General features: G+C 47.2%; 1 protein-coding gene across 5 annotated transcripts in view; it reads right to left on the reverse strand.

Annotated features, from left to right (window-relative positions):
- LOC111835357 (tenascin-like) overlaps positions 1-20,525 on the reverse strand; it is an 86,564-nt gene that overhangs the window by 30,104 nt on the left and 35,935 nt on the right. The window contains exons 2-7 of one of the 5 annotated variants that reach the window (XM_023795567.2): positions 15,702-15,921; positions 6,704-7,246; positions 4,417-5,823; positions 3,444-3,707; positions 3,228-3,343; positions 1,294-1,447 (exon numbers count right to left, since the gene is read on the reverse strand). In XM_023795567.2, coding sequence (XP_023651335.2) covers positions 1,294-1,447; positions 3,228-3,343; positions 3,444-3,707; positions 4,417-5,823; positions 6,704-7,172 — 2,410 coding nt within the window. In that variant the 5' untranslated portion in view covers positions 7,173-7,246; positions 15,702-15,921. Of the gene's footprint in view, positions 1-1,293; positions 1,448-3,227; positions 3,344-3,443; positions 3,708-4,416; positions 5,824-6,703; positions 7,247-15,701; positions 16,058-20,525 lie in introns of those variants that run through there. The other 4 variants (XM_023795568.2, XM_023795570.2, XM_023795571.2 and 1 more) reach the window with 4 other exon arrangements.

The raw sequence follows: 20,525 nt of genomic DNA on the forward strand, positions 1-20,525 counted from the left end.
TGAGTTTAAAAATGCAATTTGATAGCAGAATGCAGCCTTTCCAAATATGTCACCGAAAAGGATTTTATTCACATTTATGGGGACTAAAGCTGACTTTATTGAAAAGATTACTGAATCTTATACCACAGCTTTGGTAAATCCCTTATTGGTTCAGAGATGTCACATGACTGTTGATTATTTTTGTGTAAGCGCACAGGTAGTTTCAGAAGCCTAATAGCAGTTCTATTTTAATGCTTTTTAATGTTTTAGTAAACATGTTTATATAAAAATCTCTGACTTTTTACTAAAAAACAGTGCTTCATTTGTACATCAGAAGGTTCCAGAAAGCAAAGGGCACCTGAGACCAGAGGGGTAACAGGGCAGGTCCTGGAACGTGCACAGAACATGCACAGAACGTGCACAGAATATGGTGATAACACGCTATGTATATTTAACAATATTTCTATACTAATAATGGACGTGAAATGGGCATGAAAATTAAATTACATTTGTAAATTAAAATACATTTTTACTTTATTTTTTGATTTTATGTTATTGTTTTTTTAACCGGAGAAATCCGCACAAATAGGTGCTGGAACGCAGACAGAGAGGACCAGCTATTATGGAGGCTATATTTTTAAGAGCACACTGGAACATTATTAGATGCTTTTGAAAAATGAACCATGACTAGTTTATTGTACAGTAGTTGAATATTTTCATATCACCACACACCTCATCATGGTTTGTCCCTTATTTATCTTGTTTGTTAATTTATACTCAAATGTATATGTAAATGCATCCACATGGATCACTGTACATTTCTGTGAGATCTTCAGTAGATAAAATTATTTGTCAGTAGATGTTAAATGCATTAAAATTGTTCCACAATAGAAATTTTACAGTAATAGACTCATTTTAAAAGATTTGTGGTCTGTGTGCGCAAAGTCTTGTCTAAATCGAGCAACATTAGCACTACTATTGATGAATTTGGATCTGTTAGCGCCAACCCGTCTGGAAAGGGCGGACCCTCAGTACAGAGCCCCAAGCACTTTTCAATTGCAGGGTACTTGAATTTCTTCACTGATTCATTGTCCAGAAGTCAAAGAGAACCAAAAAATAATAGCATGCCATTTTGATTGGCTAGTAATGAGTGCTGGAGCGTGATGCGCTACATATTCTGTGATTCTCTCATTTATTGCTCCTAAGACCATTCAGTAAATGATTCTTTCCTTCTGTGGGAATCCCCTAGGATGCTCTGGAAGGATTCAGCTCAGCGGAGGCCATAAGTTACAGTCTTAGAGAGAAGGCTCTTACTGGTCTTCACGTTCCTGTTGACGGCGGGCCCTCGTGTTCTGTTCTTTACTGCTTCCAGCTTGACGTCGTACTCCTGGCCGGGGGCGAGCCCCGACTGCTGGAAACGGGTGGCGTTGTGCAGCAGGATGTTCCGGATCGCACCGTTATCTTCCTTCTGTGGTGGCAGACAGGGGGAGCTGCTTATACAGGAGGCCCTGCTGGTTCCTAGCATGGCCTACAACTGGCAGCTCCTTGGCAAAGACACCTAACTGTTCAAACTTCACCCAACTGTTTAATCTACATCCAGATGAAAGGAGACGGCTTTTACTGTTGCTGCTCGGGGATTGTGGAGTAAGCTGCCTCTTCAGGTTCGGTTATCCCCTTTGACTTTTGGTCCTTTTAATGGCTTTGCTTAATTTGTGTTTATTTTATATTTACTTTCAAAAATTGTATTTACTTGTTTCTTTTAATAATTTTATTTTCTTTCTTACCCTGTACAGCACTTTGGTTCATTTTAAACATGCTACAGTATATAAAAACATTTCACCTTGACCTAAATGAATATACAGTCTTATATAGGTAAATTAATACAGGCAGTTAATAAAAATATTAAACTAATGGGAGGTCTCATGAAAAGTTATTGATGTGTTTCATATGCTTTCATCCGTCCTCTATAACTGCGTGATCAGCAGAGAGATGCAGTCAATCAGGAGCGTATCCATAGAAGCAGAGGACAAAAAGCAGGGCACATTTTGGACATAGTGTCTTTCATAGGGGACACAGACACCACAGGGCAGTTCCTATGCACCAATTCACCTAACTGCATGTTTTTAGAGTACAGGAGGAAGCCGGAGGCATCTAAGCGAACTCAGGGAAAATGTGCAAACTCCACACACAGAGATTAGGGTGGGAATCGAACCCAAAGCCGAGGCCTGTGGCTACATTACTACCTACTGATCACATGTGGAAGATATCAGTGTGTGTCAGGTCCAGGACCTACTCATGGCTGTACATTTTTAATAGTCTTTTAAACCACCAGAACTAATTAATTTGTCGTAACTTTCTCCATATCTGTCACAGCTGCTTAAACAGCCAATATGAAGAGACATGCTTGGCTCTTACACAGAAACACGTCATGTTTATTGTGGATAAGCAGGTCCTTAAATTTTATTGGGGCTAATAAAGTGGAACATTTGGGGGGGGGTTGGGGGAGGCGAACAGGATGGGGACGATGGGATGGGATCATTAACTGCTGATATGAGCTTTTTTCACGGTGGTTGTTGAAGTGCCTTTTTAAGCTAAAGAACAAGCGGAGGCCCCTTTTTGCAGGGGGGTGGGGAGGCTCTGGCCCCGCACCAGCTGCTACTCAGGAAGCACGAGATCATAAACCCCCAGACTCCAGAAACATTTTCAGACGCTTTGCGCACCTTTCAGCTTGGAAGTGTTTAAGAATTTTCCACTCAGCCACATCATGGTTCCAGCCACCACCGCCCCCGCAGGTCCAGAGAGATGGTCCAGGCCACAGGGGGAGGGGCCAGACCTTAAACAAAATGCCTACTTCCCACCTACCTAAACATGACTCTGGCCAGTTCTTATGTACGGGCGACAGATTTCAGCTGCTTTCCATCACTGAATAAAATTTGCACTCTACAATGCAACTTTTTATAAGAAGGAAAATGCTGCATTCGTTCACAGCTACACTTGTAACATAATCTCAAATGTGCGGGGGAGATTTCACTTTGATTTTTAAAATGTAGGGCAAGTAGGGTTATATTTAATATTTTCTAAAGCAAATATAGCCTTAACCTTTCTCAACGCAATGGCAGCGGCAGCCTCTATAGGGAGACTTGAACCTGTCGCCTCTAACTCTACAGTTCTGTACACCAATACTCATCTACCGGCGTAAATAAGGAAAGATTCCCTGTGCCTGCGAGTCCCTGAATCAGCGTGCTCACCGTGTTCCTGAACGTGAGGTGCCAGCTGTCGAAGGGGATGTCTAGAGGGTCCCACAGCACCTCCACCGAGCTGTCCTTCACAGACCTGAATTTCAGGCCCTCAGGAGTAGGCAGATCTGGCGGGAATGGAGACAGAGCAGTGCTGTGCCTTTCTCACCCTCTCGGCACCACTAAGACTTAGGCCTGATATCTCCAGCGACATGCAGGTTGACCTACGTGTTGCCACCCTGGCACTGATAGGGATGCTCCTCTTGTCATTGAGCACAGCAAACACGTTGACCAAGTACTCGATGCCTGGCTCCAGCTCCATGATGGTGGCAGTGTTCTGGTCGCCCGGCACTCGGAAGTCCATCTGCAGGCCACCGGGAGCGGTTGGGACATAGGTGATGAGGTACTCCGTCACCAACATCTCACTGGTCCAGGTGAGGTTCACCGTCTCGGGGTTTACCTCCATCACGGTCAGATTTTTGGGTGGGGAGACTATAGAGGAAGATGGATAGACGATGAGAGTGTCACCCTCCAACAACATGGAGGCCACTGAGGAATATTCTAACCTGGAAAAGGTAGACAATGCTAGCCGGGCATCCCGTCTAACAGGAATTCTGGATTTATGTCAAATGTAACCTTTTACCTTATTTTACCTGGATCAAACCCAGGTTAGCAGTTGAACGCAGCAGAGCCTTGGGTGGTAAGACTCAAAAGGTCAATGTGCCTCCTGATACTACCTGGTTTGGACCCCATAACCATCCTCCTATACTGAGTGCAATAATTAATGGTGATTTTTCATGCTGGATATGAATGTCAGTGATAGCTGTTGGAGGTTCTAGTTAAGTTCTGTAAATATACAGCTGAAGAATTTCTGCATGTTCTCTTACAAGCAGCTAGATTTTTGTAGAAGGTCTTTATGAAAGGAAGAATGACTTTTGGTTTTGAGACAAAAAATTTAAATCGTTAATACAAATTCATCAAAATCTAAATGATACTAAACAAACCACTGTAGTAAATGGTCAAATATACCCGCAACTATCTATCTATAAGCGATTCATAAATTTGTTAGAATTAATTTATATTTAAAGTTACTTCCCCTATTAGCAGGATAAAAACATCATACCATAAACAACAGAATTTGGGTAATCCAGGGCCGGTTTTTCCCCTCCCCCTTCACCGTGGGTGGGCGGAGCTCTCTTACCTTCAGAGCAGTCTTCCCCGATGTAGCCCTCAATGCACAGGCACTGGCCGTCTACACAGCGCCCCCTGTCGTTGCAGTTATCAGGGCACTCCTGCTGCCCGCAGTCAATGCCGATGTAGCCCTCCTCGCACAGGCACTGGCCGTCTACACAGCGCCCCCTGTCGTTGCAGTTATCAGGGCACTCCTGCTGCCCGCAGTCAATGCCGATGTAGCCCTCATCGCACAGGCACTGGCCGTCCACACAGCGCCCCCTGCCATTGCAGTTGCCCGGGCAGGTGAATTCGGAGCAGTCGTTGCCGGTGAAGCCTTCTTGGCACACGCACCTGCCGTCCACGCAGACGCCGCGGTCTAGGCAGTCGCCGGGGCATGTTTTCTGGTGGCAGTCGTCACCGGCGAAGCCCTCGTGACACACGCACTGGCCGTCCACGCAACGTCCGTGGCCGTGGCAATCATTGGGGCAGGTCAGCTCGCTGCAGTCGGCGCCCATGTACCCCGCGTAGCACATGCAGTGACCCTTGACACAGCTGCCACGGCCATAGCAGTCATTGGGGCATACCCGTGTGTTGCAGTCCTCTCCGGTGAAGCCCTCGTCGCAGACACACAGCCCGTTGACACAGCGACCCCGGTTCCGGCAGCCCTTGGGGCAGGCGAACTCCGAGCAGTCCTCCCCTTGGTAACCGGCATCGCAGATACATTTGCCATTCATGCAGTGTCCCCTGTCATTGCAGTTATCGGGGCACGCCAGCTCTCCGCAGTCCGGCCCCTGGTACCCCGGCTCACAGATGCACACGCCGCTGGAGCAGACGCCTCTGGCGTTGCAGTCGTTGGGGCAGGTGGCCACGGAGCAGTCATGGCCGGCGAAGCCTGCTGCGCACACGCAGCGCCCATCCACACAGCGCCCCCTGCCATTGCAGTCGCCCGGGCATAGACGCTCGCTACAGTCTTCGCCGATGAAGCCCTCATCACAGAAGCAGGTCCCATTGACGCAGCGGCCACGGTCGTAGCAGTCCTTGGGGCAGATGAGTTCAGCGCAGTCAACGCCCATCCAGGGCTCTGTGCAGACGCACTCGCCATCCACGCAAAGGCCTCGGCCCAAGCAGTTGTTCGGGCAGTTGTTCTCAGAGCAGTCCTCCCCGGCATACCCATCTGCGCAGATGCAGATGCCATTGACGCACTGCCCATTTTCCCCGCAGTCCACCACGCACGCCTCCACACCGCATTCGGGCCCGGAGAAGCCCTCGAAGCAGACGCACTCGCCGTCCACGCAGCGCCCCTGGTCCAGGCAGTTGTTGGGGCAGGCCGCCACTGAGCAGTTGGGTCCCTTCCAGCCGGGCTCACAGACGCAGCTGCAGGTATCCGCACTGTAGTTACCGCGTCCGCTGCAGTAGGGCTTCGTTCCCACCTCCCCTGAGGAGTGAAATCGATCAGAGGTCAGCTGACAAAAAAAAACAATAAGGATGGTCCCTGTCACTGGGATGTGGCCACGCGATTGATCCAGTATGAAAGATGGATGAATCTATAAATCCGAGATCGCAGCAAAGAAGCCAGAAGAAAGCAGTCTCAGCCTCTGAAGTGTCCATTCAGTAATCTGAGAGTCATGCCAGAACATCAAAGGATATTTGCTTCCCAGTCACTGGGGTCCCTTTCAGATCCTACTGTTTGTTTGGGAAGGTCGATAACCCAAAGGAGCATAGAACTGGCATCTATTAGCAAACTTTGTGAAATTCTTTCATGTATAAAGAAAACAGGAAGATACAGAAAAATGGATAAATAGGTGGATTCTCTGTCAATACACTTCATCGTCTTTCAGAAAATATTGTTGACTGGATCCCAAATCATTTGGGTGGACCTCAAACTCTTAAATGCTTTACTCTGGTACAGAAGCACCTACAGTAACTAGTTCAGGCCAGTGGTCATGGGTTTAGCTAACACTATTGCCTAAACCAGGGGTCACCAACCTTTTTGAAACTGAGAGCTACTTCACGGGTACTGAGCCATACGAAGGGCTACCAGTTTGAAACGCCCTCCTAAACTTATCTAAACTTCATGTATAATAAAACATGTTTTAAATGCTTTTTTTTTAGATATTGGCATTTTTAAATCTATATAAATGCAAATGTGATTAAATAAAAATAGCAACAGGATAAAATTAAATTTTTGATGCTGCTCACTGGTGAGTTGTGCTATTTTTAGAACAGGTCCGCGGGCGACTCATGTGGTCCTTGGGGGCATCCTGGTGCCCGTGGGCACCATGTTGGTGACCCCTGGCCTAAACCCTATAACTTACCGGTGACCTGGGCTCCACAACAGCTCCCACCACTGGCGCACTGGTCCCTCAATGCAGACACCTCCTCCTCCAGCACCTCCAACCGGCTGAGGAGCTCCTTCAGGCTGGGGAAGCTGTCGCCGCACTTGCACACCTGCTGCGGGATGTTGATACGGTGGGTGAAGACGATCTGGTTCTCGCCGTCAACGGCGTGTTCTGAGAGGTGTGAGGCCTGGGGCTGGAGCTCAAAACCGTCGGGGGCCTGCAGGTCCACGGCGCAGAGGGCCCCCGCTGTCACGTTGATGCTGTAGATGTGGTTGAACACCATGGGCTTGGCCTTGTCTGGGTGGCTGATGTTGCCGCTGTCAGAGGCAGGCAGTGCTGCACTTCCCCTCCGTGATCTGAACATCTTCTGAACCAGCCCAGCGCTGGTCAGCTGGAGCAGGACGACCGAGGCCCAGAGAGCCCAAAGCAGCAGGTTCCTCCCCATGATGGCACAAAGAGGTGACAGACTGGAAGGGTGCTTAGAGTTACCCCGTTCAACGGTGAAGGACTGGCTTCAGTCTGAAACACACAGAAACAACAATTCATATGAAAACATTTCAATCCCCTTATCAGTTATCAGATTCTTTTTCTACACTCTATGGCACCGAGACATTGTTCTAAATAACAAAAATGACCCCACCAGGAAGGAAACTACTCCTAGTGTCATATATCCAGTACCATATTGTATATTTTTCAATATGAATAAAATTGAATTGAATTGAATAGACCAGGAGTTCTCAAAGTCCAGATCGTAATCCGGACCCAGCCGATAATGCACCTTATGAATCAATATGGTTAACGTAAAAAGGCTTAATGTGGTTTGAAGTACAAAAACACAATGTAGAGTTTAAACGACCAGTGAGTGTTAAAAAGTTCCCTTTTATGATTATATATTGACGTCTATATTTAAAGTTGCTGTTAATTCATTTAAGTTCGTGAAATGCTGTTTGCTTATTGAAAATTGCTACGGACCTCTGACTTCGAACAAAAATCTGGTGCAAACCTTTGATCAAAAAGTGTGAGATCCCCTGAACCCACGAGCCTTTCTGACACAGACATACCTCTGAAAACCATATGATAGTCTGCAGTAAAACACTCAAGGTAGGGGCCAGACTGCCGGGGCGAGTCATGGACGCAGCTGTTTTGTTCCATCAAAATTTTGGAGGTCTGGCAGCCATAGGCAAGGCCAGGCAAGGCACAGGAACCCAGAGCAGAACCATAACCAGTAGAACCTCAAGCTCCCTCAAGAAAACAGATCAAAATATCATGACAGTATCACCGGTGAAGTCCTTCTTTCAACTTTTCTCCTTCTTGAGTTCTTGTAACCTGTTTAACTCACACCGTTTGACCACAAGATTCTTATTCTGGGCAATAAAAGCATCAGGTAACCAGAGAAACGTCCAAAATTCTCAGTTCTGATATTAAGAGATAAGCACTTGGTGTATTAGCTCAACAACACTTTCGATACTGTAGAGGCTGTTTACAAAATCAAAGGCAAACATGAAAACTGGCCACTGCGAATGGTGTTGATGCATTTAGGCAAGGTGTACGCTTGTCGTACTGAAGGCCGATCTTAAAGCTGGTCATCTAATTCAAGAATGGTGGCACCTATCCACTAGGATTTGGGCTTACATTACACCTTCTGTTTAAATCTTTCAGTTTTGACTACATTTAGCGCATGGCCCATTCAGGTATGACATTTATAAAACAACTTATACACATAGCAGAGATAAAAATCACCTTCTGCAAGCCAGTCGAGTCTGGACAGACGTCTGCACGTACTCAGAGTGCGGGGAAGGTGTGATGAACGTCAAACAGACTGGAGGGTGTCTCAGCACTTAACTGGAAATCATAGCAGAAAGTCGGGAAGTGCAGGTATCCCAGCGAGGTGCCCTTCCCTTCCGCTAGCTAGAGCCTGGCATACATGGCACGACAGCCACTTGATCCAAGCAAACGTCATGGTAACCGAATCCCGTGATGGTTTTCCATGAAGCGGCAGTCTGATGTGCTGAGGTCAGACCTCTCCCAGTTCTCAGACTTAACTGGAGATGCCAGGGACACCTGATCATTCTCTACCTCTGCTCCATCCCAATTAAGCTTTAATGCTGGTCTGATTAATTCTTTACGCTATCTATCCAAGTGAACTAAGTCCCTTTATTTGGCTGGTCATTGAAAAATATCTATTATATATATTATCAACAAGATAATATGTCACCAGCACACATATAAAGAACAGTTAAAGGTCAGAATTTTGCAGGATAGTGTTACGTTGAAGTGTAAATTGACGTAGCCCACAAATGGAGTGTTCATAAACAAAATGCCTGTACTTATATATTATTTTTAGCCTGGCATGATATAGATATAGAATGGGGCAGTGCTGGTCTTGCTGCATTTATGATATCATTCATATCCTGCCTCACCATAATCCAGAGGTTCAGAATTCCATGAGTAGGTCTGCAGTTCATTACCCCAGATCAGCGATCGAACACAAGAAGAGAGCCCAAGACTGGCTGTTGTACCATCGATTTCTTGCGTGTGACCCCCCCCCCCTCCCCCGCCAAGCGGTTCATTAAGTCTCTGGCCAAATCAAAATTCCGCAAAATCAGCTCTGAAAGCCGGCCCGTCTCGCCGCTCTCCGCCTGCGCACAGATTCTCTGTTTCATGGAAAGCAGCAGGAGCGAGGCCCGCCAATTCCCTGATAGCTTTCCCAGCTCCTCTTTTCCATTCCCGTCTCGCCCTTAATTGGGTCGGCGCTCATGGCTCACATTCCCCCTGTTCTGGGTCTGAATATAGTCTGAATTTCCCTTACGGCTCAGCTCTGGGCGGTCCGGAGAGGCACAGGGATTGCCCACGGAGAAACTCCTCCTTCGGAGAGCTATTACGCATGGGCCTCCCTGCGGCAATGAGCATTTTTCAGTGACGTGACAGTGAGGGCATGACCTTTGACCCCCAGAGGTCCTCTTTCAACTAATGACAAAAAAATTGTCAGTCCAATTAAAGCAAATGACAGAGCAGGGATGTCGGCCAATCAATAATGACACCGTAAAAGCATATTCAGTCTCAGACCTGCTGGTATAAGGCAGACACATGAACAGACCCAGTCCTGCTTAACTTTCTTAGTTCAGACGAGTTCAAACATCAAGAAATATATAAACACTGATTACTAAGGACGCAATTCACAGTATGATAAGTAACTTTAAACCAAGACAGATCTGTCACAATCCTGGCATGTAAGGTCTCTAGGCAAGATTTAATCCACAGTAAGGCAGTGATTACTAATAATTTCTTTGATTGAACAAATTTATTCATTGCCCAGTCCCGAGGCTGTTCGTCATTTTAGTCAGAAAACACAGCCACCCTTCAGCCCTCTGCGGATCTGAACGGTAGAAGTTCTCCAAGTCTGCCTTTTAGTTCCTTTCAGCTGATCAATCATCAAGCTCTCCTGCTTTTTTTAGGCTGCCTTAGGCAAAGAGAGACCTGCTTCCTGTCCATGCACGCGTCGTCCAGGTTACCATCGATTGCAAAAAACGAATCGGGCACTAAGTCCTTGTAACGTCGGCACAGGCTGTTTTAAAAGATTACCGCTGTAGCTTTTTGAAGTGAATCTTCGAGAAGAGAGTAGGTGATGTAACATACTGTATGGGACTTTTGTAAAACTGAAATTTTCTTGCAATATGAGTCCTCCCTAAGCTTTCAGTATAAGTATGTTACCATCCATCCATCCATCACTGCTTATCCAGTACAAGGACCCAGGGAGCCCATCCAAGGAAACACAAGGCTGGGGAACATCCTAAACAGGAGGCCCAGGCTCAGGGGCTCCAAAGCCAATCCAAGAAGCTATGGGCACAAGGCAGGAAACAACCCAGGATGGAGCACCAACACCATTCACACCTATGGGCAATTTGAAAACTCCAACTAACCTCAGTATGGTTTTGGACTGTAGCTGAAAACCAGAGGAAGCCCCACGGGGAGAGGTGTGAGTCAGCAGTGCTGACCACTGCAGCACCCCACCACAGATCATACAGAGACATGATGTTGCTTAACCACAAGTTACTAGAGAGGAGACTGAAGTACCTGGAGACCCACACACAACGGGCAGAAGGAGCCAGTCATACTGTTACTGTGCATCTCTGTATAGCATTACATTATTAAGCATTAGGGATCTGGGGTCTCATATCTTGAGAAGTAAAACATGTAGGAGAAATATATCTTTGTGTTGAGGAGAACGTGACCTGATCATGTCTGAGTGAAATATCAGCGGTGTGTGTGCAGGTCACTTACTTTGCCATTCATACCCCCATCACCCAGCTAACACCGGACGCCGTCTTCCCACAATTCCGAGGTACTTTCCGTTTGTAAATGGCCGATATGTTTGCTTGGCGCCCGTCTCAGAGATTTAGGGTTATGTGTTGTGCTGTTACTCCAGAAAACACTCCATGCCATTGCCGTGACTTCACCTGTGAAACCCCCCCCCTCAGTTCATAATTTGGTCCGTGGTCTATGGGGGGCAGACCAGGAAGCAGATATAGCAAAAAAAAAAAAGCGACTTTCTGATCTGAGAAGTCCAGCTGTCTCAGAGAACAGCATCCTTGCACCCCCCCCCCCCCGGGGGCACCCTTTGATGAGACACGTGCTTTCATCACCAGAATGTCTGTTCTTAGCTGCGAGTTAATTTGGGTCCGAAAGCACACATTTTCAAGCACAGAAAAGGTTTAAGCTCTCATTCTCAATAGATTCCCTTATATTCTATTGTGTTTCTCACAAAAAATATTTGTCTCTCCGTGGCAGTTTCACAGCCTGCTGATCTTTGACCCCAGTGTCAGGTCATCATACATTACCGTGACGACACTGTGCTGCGTGACGTTGGCATCATGCCCTGCTGTCATGTGACGTCACATTACACCTTCTTACGTTACTCCTTTCCTTTCCCGGGATCAAAAAGTCCAGGGCAACGTCTGACTCCCGCCTTTCACCCTGATCACAGAGTGGGAAGGGCTTATCTTGTCCTCACTCCTAACTCCGCCCACACCACATACCCCAGCAGAGCAAATGCAGGGTGGGGAACAGGGCTATAGACATGGAAAGCCGGTCTGGAGAATGGGCTGCAGGACACATGGATAGAGGTGGAGCTGACGGACTGCAGAAGATGGAAATCCTGCGGGTTCAAGGTTTGGAATTTGATGGTGAGGATGGAGACTCTGCGATTTTCAGATATATGTACCTCTGCCTCATCACTTAGCCTTTGAAACTCGCTTCATAAATTAAGCAAAGGAAAAAAATAATCACATTTAACCTCTCTACTGGGATCCGCTTCTCAAACACATTTAATCTGTCCTGGTATGCATTCCTGTCCTGTATGAGGCAGGCTGAAGAAACCCAACCCAACACCGAATAAAGAGGTTTTAGAATCTAAGCTGACAAACAGTAAGAATCTCAGCCATAATCCAGAATTACTTTCATTCTTTTCATTTCGCCGCTCAGCAGAAGTGTCCTCACATGGAAACAGGGTGAGGAATGTTGGCCTGTAACCCACAACATCTGTTCCGCCTCGCAGATGAAAAAAAAGACCCCACAAGTGTGGCAGGTCCAAGCCTAGAGGGGTACATCCAGGCCTGTCCATCAGTGAGTTGATGTTCTGGCTGTGGGGATGAGCTCAACAGCCCTCCCTTCCTGCAGTGGCCCCGCTGAGATCTCCTGAGCCCAGCCACCACTCTGGGAAACACAGAAGAGCTTTGCCTCTCCTTCCCCTGGGGCCAGGAACACGAGGGTGACTCACTGGACACTCAAGGCAGGTCTACAGGTCCAGAATCCCTTCCACACAATTTTCTTCCAGCATTAGCAGCTTGATCAAATGCAAAGCCCACCTGAGTGGCTAAAAGCCTAAAATTTCACGTTTTATTTTCTACCCAAAAAGAGCTGATCTCTTATGAGGGGGACCTTTCTGAAAATGGAGACGTCTATGTTCTCTTTACTGTTGGAGGCTCTTGAAGTTAGAGCCACTAATTTTGCAGTTTATGCTCTGCAGGAGAAGCTCTTAGAATCTCTCCACGTCCCAGGCGGAGGAAAAAAAAAAAAAGAAGAAAAAAACAGAGCTCCAAGGCACCAGTGATTTGAAAACGAAGGAAGTCTGAGAGTAATCAGTCAGTCCTGGGCCCTTGACGGGAGCCGTGCACCAGATGATGAGCCAGAATCAGATTCATGTGAACATTTCACACGTCGCCCAGCCAGGAATAAAAGGACCGGGTGTGGACCACCATCACCCCTGAATCATAGCAACTGTATTTTATTTTTATTCATTCATAGCCACAAAATGGGTCTGATCTGGATCCTTATGCTCATCGGGAGTATCTAGGGACATCGTTGCACTCCAAGACAATGAGAATGAACAAATGAATGAACATATGAATGAATGAATTAATTAATTAATGAACAAAGTTTCAGGTTCTATAAGGTAAAAATAATCATCAAAATAAGAGTCCCTCAAACGTTTCTCCTGCTATACTGTATGTTGTAAATGAGGCGTGACCCGTCTGTAAGTCGTTCTGCACGTGGTCCATTTCACTTTTTCCACTCATTGTGTCTGCAGGAATTTAGGTCAGCCACATGGCCACTGACTAACAGCTAACAGCAGGGCGATCTGCTGGGAAACGGGGCCCTTTTGAAAATGCTGTGCTCGCTACACGCGGGAGGAAGCCGGAAGGTTATTCCTCACGCGTTACCGTTTCGGACCACTGCCAGACGCGAGCACCGGGGCGGAAGAAAGGCTTCTCCGTGAGCACAGTGACCTCAGCCGTATCCCAGGCACACATGCAACAAATTAGCCGGCCCTGTCAGGACATTTTTAGCTGTCAGATTTATTGGCAGAGGAGTTAAACTCACCATCCGGACAAACTGTCGTATATCCGGCTTATACATGCGATGCTTTTCAACAAGCATGGGAAATATCTCCAGCTACCCCAGTGATTGCCGTCTGTCCGTGTCTTCAAGGGCCAAATCATCTGTTTTAAATGGGATCTGTCAGGCTTCTTGCATGTTCTGGAAAAGTAATGATCAGTCTAGTTGGTTTGAGTATTAGGGGAAGAATTGAGACAGTGAATCAGGAGTTTGTTGAGTTCAGCCCATAATTCTCTCATTAATGATATATGTTTATGTGTTTTTGATCCAAACCACCAAGGCTGCTCACAAACGGGGGGAGTTTATATATTTGTTTCTGCCTGACTGACACCTGCCTGCCTGATGCCCTCCATCTCAGATAAAACTTTGGTTCGGTCCGAGTGGCGGTCAGTCCAGTTCACTGAGCCGCCAAGGCGTTCACTGCTCCGGTCACAGAAACAGAAGGTGGGGGTGGTTAGTCAAAGGACCAGCTGACTTGTTACAGCTCCATGGTCAGGAACTGCTACCCGAGCACCAACACAACCTCGAAATCGGCGCATCGCCCCACAGCTCGAATTCGCATGGCACTAACCTGTAAATAATCGCCCTCACGGCAGCACCGTTATCACGTTACACGACAGACTCGCCTCGGACACCCCTGGTGTTCGGTTTCAGGGCCCTGTCGGGGTCCTGGGTACCTTAGTCACGCCTGGCAGTGAAGGTTGCGTGGTGGGGGGGGTTCTGGGGCGTCTAAGCAAGCTTTGGGAGGTGGAGTCTGAGGTGGGTCTGTGCCCGCCCTGCACGGTTATTAGGAGCACGTTGAGCAAAGCCAGCAGGGGGCGGTAAGCACTCGAAAGGAGTCGCCGTGGCAACGTTTGAGCTACGAGTCTGGGACACAGACATCTGATGGTCTGAGGACAGGTATACTGGTATCTCTGGGCCATTTCAGTGTGATGCTCTCTGGAAAAAAACACGTAAATGACAGAAAGCCTAAAACAAATGACAACAACTGGATACACAGCTAGAAAAGACCACACACTGCACACTGCTTACTGTGTAAAAGCTGGGAAACTGCAGAATGACTGTATTAACCTCAGGGACGCTCTGTCAACAATACGGTCACAAAAAACAGCTCCTAGTGAAAAAGATCGGAAGACTGTCTCCAATACATTCAGATTAACTTTATTTCCGTAACAGATACAGATTCTGCACAAAAATGGCACTGCAGGAAAGTGGCTTCAGCTTTTTCATTCACTCTTGCCCCTTTTAAGAAACTCCTGACAGAAGGTTCTGGTGCACCGGTGAAGCAGGCAGGAGGGATTCAAATCTCGGGAACCAGGATTGCACATCCCAGCAGGCGGAGGTGAGCACCCAGGGTCACCAAGTCCCATGTGAACAGCGAGACTTTTAGTCCATCACTGCCTCAGCCAGCCCCCCACTAGAACTGGCTTTCAATTCTCTGCTCTTAGATTTATGGACATAAATCAGCTCATTAAATCACACGCCATGTGCATCGTCCTCCCTTAAAATGGCTCACAAGAGTTGCCGCATTCACCAAATATGTTAACGACATCCCACATAAACCATAATTAGTCTTATTTGGACAGTCAGCACTAAATCAACCAAAGAGCATCTGAAAAAACTTGTTAGACGCCTAAAACTGTGCAGGACTGAACCATACATTTTGTTACTTCATGGTAAAAGAGCATGGTACTGTACCCCTTTGGCACTGAATACAACTTTTAAAGCAACCTTTTTTCACAATCAAATACAATATAAAGTCATTTTCATGCAGATTTTTTATGACATTAATGTGCAAAAGTGAAAATACAATTCTGTATAAAAGCCTGTTAAATTACAAACATTTTATATACAACAATTTAATTCCAGTTCGTAAAAAGTACACACTTTTTCCAGATACTGTTTTTCCTCCCCAGTCCGACGTACATACATTTGAAATGGAAACCAGCAAATTTTTGGTTTTTCATTCAGAGACAGAGTTTACTTCACATCCAATAAGGCATGTCTAACGCGGGACCGCCACTTACCGCGGAATAAAACACGCTTCTAACAGGTGGAGAAAATCATTCCTGAAACTTACCAACCCGGGAGCCTGCTGGAGAATCCAAGAGCAACGTGGGACCGGTGTTCCCGAAACACAAATCACTGCAAGGGTGGGGGCTCAGAGTGGAGGAGCCCAACAGCTGGCCAGCCACTCCTCTCTCTCCCCGAAGTGTTCGGGCTCCCGCTGCCTCAGTCTCTTTGTCTTCCCTTTCACCTCCAGAAGCAGCTGATGCTAGAGCAGGAGCAAGCCCAGGGTGCTGAGAGAGAGAGGGGGCGAGTGAAAGAGAGCAAGCAGCGAACTGCCTCTCTTTTAAGTAGGAGGCTGGCTGTGGAAGGATCCCTTTCCCTGACAGAACCTCCCCCCCTCCTTGTAACACACAGACAGAAGTTGGGAGCTGCCACTGCCTTGGGACAGAATGCCTCTCTTCTTACTAACACAACACACTGATGACAGAGAAAGAGAGAGAGAGAGAGAGAGAGAGAGAGAGAGAGAGAGAGAGAGAGAGAGAGATGGGGGGGAGAAAGCGGGTGTTATTGGACCCGGACGCGCAGTTAACGGCAGTGGCAGCAGACAAGGTGGCGGATGGGTGGTCTGTCCATCTGTTGGGTATCAGGAACACAGGAGAATGTCCAGGTTCTTCTCCTTTATCTCAACAAGAAGAACATTGTCATAATAACCAAGAGGTTGTGGGTTTGAATCCCAGAGAACTTATAAAAATTGTAACTGTTCTCTCTACTGTAAGTCAATTTAGATAAAAGTGAGATGACTAAATGTAAAAACATCCCCTGAGCAAACAGTGAGCCCTTCCTAAATCTCTCCCCTGCTCTTGTCTAGACACCTGATTTGTTACCCACACTACCTCCCCACCAGATATTACATAGGCAGTAACTCTGCCATTCATTCACCCAAAAAGATAAAGAAAACCATTTGGCTGACACCTGAACCCATTTGCACAGCTGGATGCTTTATGGAGGCAATTTAAGCACATGTTTTGGCAACAGATTTGGTTCTTTAATGACTATGCCACCTGCAGCCTTTATTTTGTTACAAAAGCATCTGCATAAAGAATCCATTTGCTGTGCCATTCCATAAGGATCTGTCACAGTCCATAAAATGCCCAGGAACAACCTGCTTGGGCCATTGTACCACCGGATAGTTGGACCGCCCATGGTAAGGAAGACTCAGGATTTCCGTAGTTCTTTACAGTTTTATCCTGGAGCAGTGGGATCCTGAGGAAATACCTTTGTAAAAGTGAGGCCCCAACTCAATTAAAAAATATCACTCACTCTTAAGACACATAGTTCCCCAACGACAATAAAGGAAAAGCGATTTTCAGCTTCACAGTCAATAAATCAATCAATCTATATATCAATAAAATGACGTCACATGTATATTAGCCATACTGGCACCTCTTCCTGGCTTACAATTTCATAGCGATGATCTAAATTTTGCTTTTCATTTCCTGTTCGGAAAGAACAGTGTAAAAGGATGACAAACGCTACAGCTAACCCATCTGATAAAAACTGCATACAATGGAAATCATTTCACTGATGTACATTATAATTAACACTAGGCTCTCTCACTGTTAGTTATCATTTAGTCTGACTAGATTTATGAGACTGTCTCACTTTCATAAAGATGATGCTGGACCTGGAGAGGGAACATTTGAAAGCGTGGTTAGATCCATCAGCGAGACCTTGTAGCTAGGCAGCCGGCCCTGATGTGGAGCAGCTGATGCGATAGCAGGATAGCGGGGAGCGTCTCTGTGAGAAATGGACTGTGAGTGACATTCACGGTGCTCAGCTGTGTCTCCGGGCTCCAGAACAGACAGACGGCAGAACAGCAGCTGCGGGCCCAGCTGAAGAAGCAACAGGTGAGGTTTCCTGCCAGGTTACAGCTTCAGGAGACGCATGGGAACCAGACAATGCGTGTGTCTGCGGGATCTGACCTCGTCGCATTGGAGAAGGCATCCAAGTCACTGTAGACATAAACGGGAGGAGCAACACGAGACCCCGATCCCCCGGAGATGAGGAGAAGGCACACGTGCGGAAGCAGGCAGGGGGTGTGGGGTTGTGGGGGTGGGGGTGGGTCAGCATAAAAGGTGCTGAGAGGAGCAGGACAATGAGGTGGTGACTGTCAGGGACAATTAATGAACACAGCAGGTCACAGCAGCCCGTCGTCACAGGATTGATTAATGAGGCTTTGTGTCCTCATTCAAACACACATCCAGATGAGTTCGCTTAAGCTCACAGTCTTGGCCCTCCAAAGCCATCATTTAAAAGGCATTTTAACACATTCATTACGATTTTATATAAACAGGATGTACCTTCCCATACCATTCAAAACACCTTATCACAAAACATACATAAGCCAAAATATACTAGTATTGCATACTAAATAAATGAAAAGTTATGGTGTAAATTTACCTTCATACGTGTGTAGCCATTTTGTGTTAGCCCTTCCATTAATGCTATGTATCATGGATGTTTTTTGCATAAGTCTGGTTTTACTTGGTTTTACATAAACCAAGAGCTGCCTATATTGTCTTTTCCCCCATACATCCATCTTCGATAACCATTTATGCAGTGCAGTGTCACAGTGAAATTGCAGCTCGTCTCAGGAATCACAGAGGAGAAGATGAGGGACACCCTGGACAGGATGCCGGTCCATCACAGGGTACGAGGCAGGGGACACACTGGACAGGATGCCGGTCCATCACAGGGTACGAGGCAGGGGACACACTGGACAGGATGCCGGTCCATCACAGGGTACGAGGCAGGGGACACACTGGACAGGATGCCAGTCTATCACAGGGTAAAAGGCAGGGGACACACTGGACAGGATGCCGGTCCATCACAGGGTACGAGGCAGGGGACACACTGGACAGGATGCCAGTCTATCACAGGGTAAAAGGCAGGGGACACACTGGACAGGATGCCAGTCCATCACAGGGTACAAGGCAGGGGACACACTGGACAGTATGCCTACTCATCACGGGGTACGAGGCAGGGGACACACTGGACAGTATGCCTACCCATCACGGGGTACGAGGCAGGGGACACACTGGACAGGATGCCAGTCCATCACAGGGTACGAGGCAGGGGACACACTGGACAGTATGCCAGCCCATCGCAGGGTACGAGGCAGGGGACACACTGGACAGTATGCCAGTCCATCACAGGGTACGAGGCAGGGGACACACTGGACAGGATGCCTGCCCATCACAGGGTACGAGGCAGGGGACACACTGGACAGGATGCCTGCCCATCACAGCGTATGAGACAGGGGACACACTGGACAGTATGCCAGCCCAGCGCAGGGTACGAGGCAGGGGACACACTGGACAGTATGCCAGTCCATTACAGGGTACGAGGCAGGGGACACACTGGACAGTATGCCAGTCCATTACAGGGTACGAGGCAGGGGACACACTGGACAGGATGCCTGCCCATCACAGGGTACGAGGCAGGGGACACACTGGACAGGATGCCTGCCCATCACAGGGTATGAGACAGGGGACACACTGGACAGGATGCCAGCCCATAGCAGGACACATACATGGAATTACACACATCACAGGACATATAGTCACAATCAGACAGATCCAGAGGAAACCTCCAGAACATATGCGCACAATCAAACTCCACTAACAAAGAAACTGACAGCCACGTAGGGGAGAGTCAACAGTGCAGATCAGGGCAACACTATCTACCGCTCACCTCGCACATCTGATGGAAGTTACAATATTTGTTTTAAAAAATAATCAGAACTGAAAAGTCTATCAGTCATTCAGACAGTTTTCAGCTCTGAAATGTGATTCTAGAACTTCAAACTTTTTGGGACAATTACTGTCTGTCTGTCAGTCTGTCACATGTACCTACAGCCCACTGAAAGAAAACTGACTGCCCCAAATGCCACTCCTTACCAGAGGTCATCTGTCTCTGAACAATACTTCTGATGACAAGCAGGGGGTGCTCCAGCCCCCTGTCTGCTGCACAGCAAATGAAGACCAGGCTCCGAAGATGGTTGCCACTTTCCCCAAAATGTCACACTTCAACTCACGAAATCCTTTCCCCTCCATAAAAATGCCCAGCATCAGGTCTACTGTTTCAAATGAAAATGGCAAATGGGACACATCAGGCGGAAATGGACACGTGAGCTTCAGTCCTCTGGGTATTCATGAACACACTGGAAAGAAAAGACCAAAATCTCTGCATTCTCACACCCCGCCACAGTGGGGCGAGCTAGAGCAAAACGATTCCTAAAGCCTGGTTTCAAAATTTCCATAAGTGGGGATGCTTTGGGGACACTTAACACGTAGCATCATTTGCCACACATGTGTCGTGGTGAAAAGAAAAATGCCTACATAAAAAACATCCACGAGTTCCCTGCCAAGCTGAGACCAATCCCTCCAGGGTTTATTTACAAACATGCACATTTTATGGTCTATGATTTAAGGCAGCCACTGAATGCGGTAGCTAGGAGCAGATTAAGAATAAAGCCCTTGTGTTGAATATCCCTATTAGCTTTGGGGGGCTTTGGGACACTCGTGCCCTGACCCATTTTGCAGAAGAACCATTCGACTGCAGGCAGCCAGCCAAGGAAAAGGAGTCATTTAGGAAACCCAGTATTTACAGAAGAAAAAACACAAGTGGGAACTAAGTAGGTGACTGAGACTGGATGCCAGTGTTTCCAGGGGGTCACAGCGTCAGAAGAAATAAGGCAGCGCAAGGCATTGTAGGTCATCCAAGGAATGGCGCGTTCCTGTGGAGAGACACAGGACCTTAGAGTTGGGATCATTTATTGTTACATATTGCTTAAGTATCAAAATTTCTGTTAAAAAGTGCAGTTAGTGGTTCC

Source organism: Paramormyrops kingsleyae, chromosome 7, assembly GCF_048594095.1.
Source record: "Paramormyrops kingsleyae isolate MSU_618 chromosome 7, PKINGS_0.4, whole genome shotgun sequence".
In the NCBI taxonomy this organism is placed as follows: Eukaryota; Metazoa; Chordata; class Actinopteri; order Osteoglossiformes; family Mormyridae; genus Paramormyrops; species Paramormyrops kingsleyae.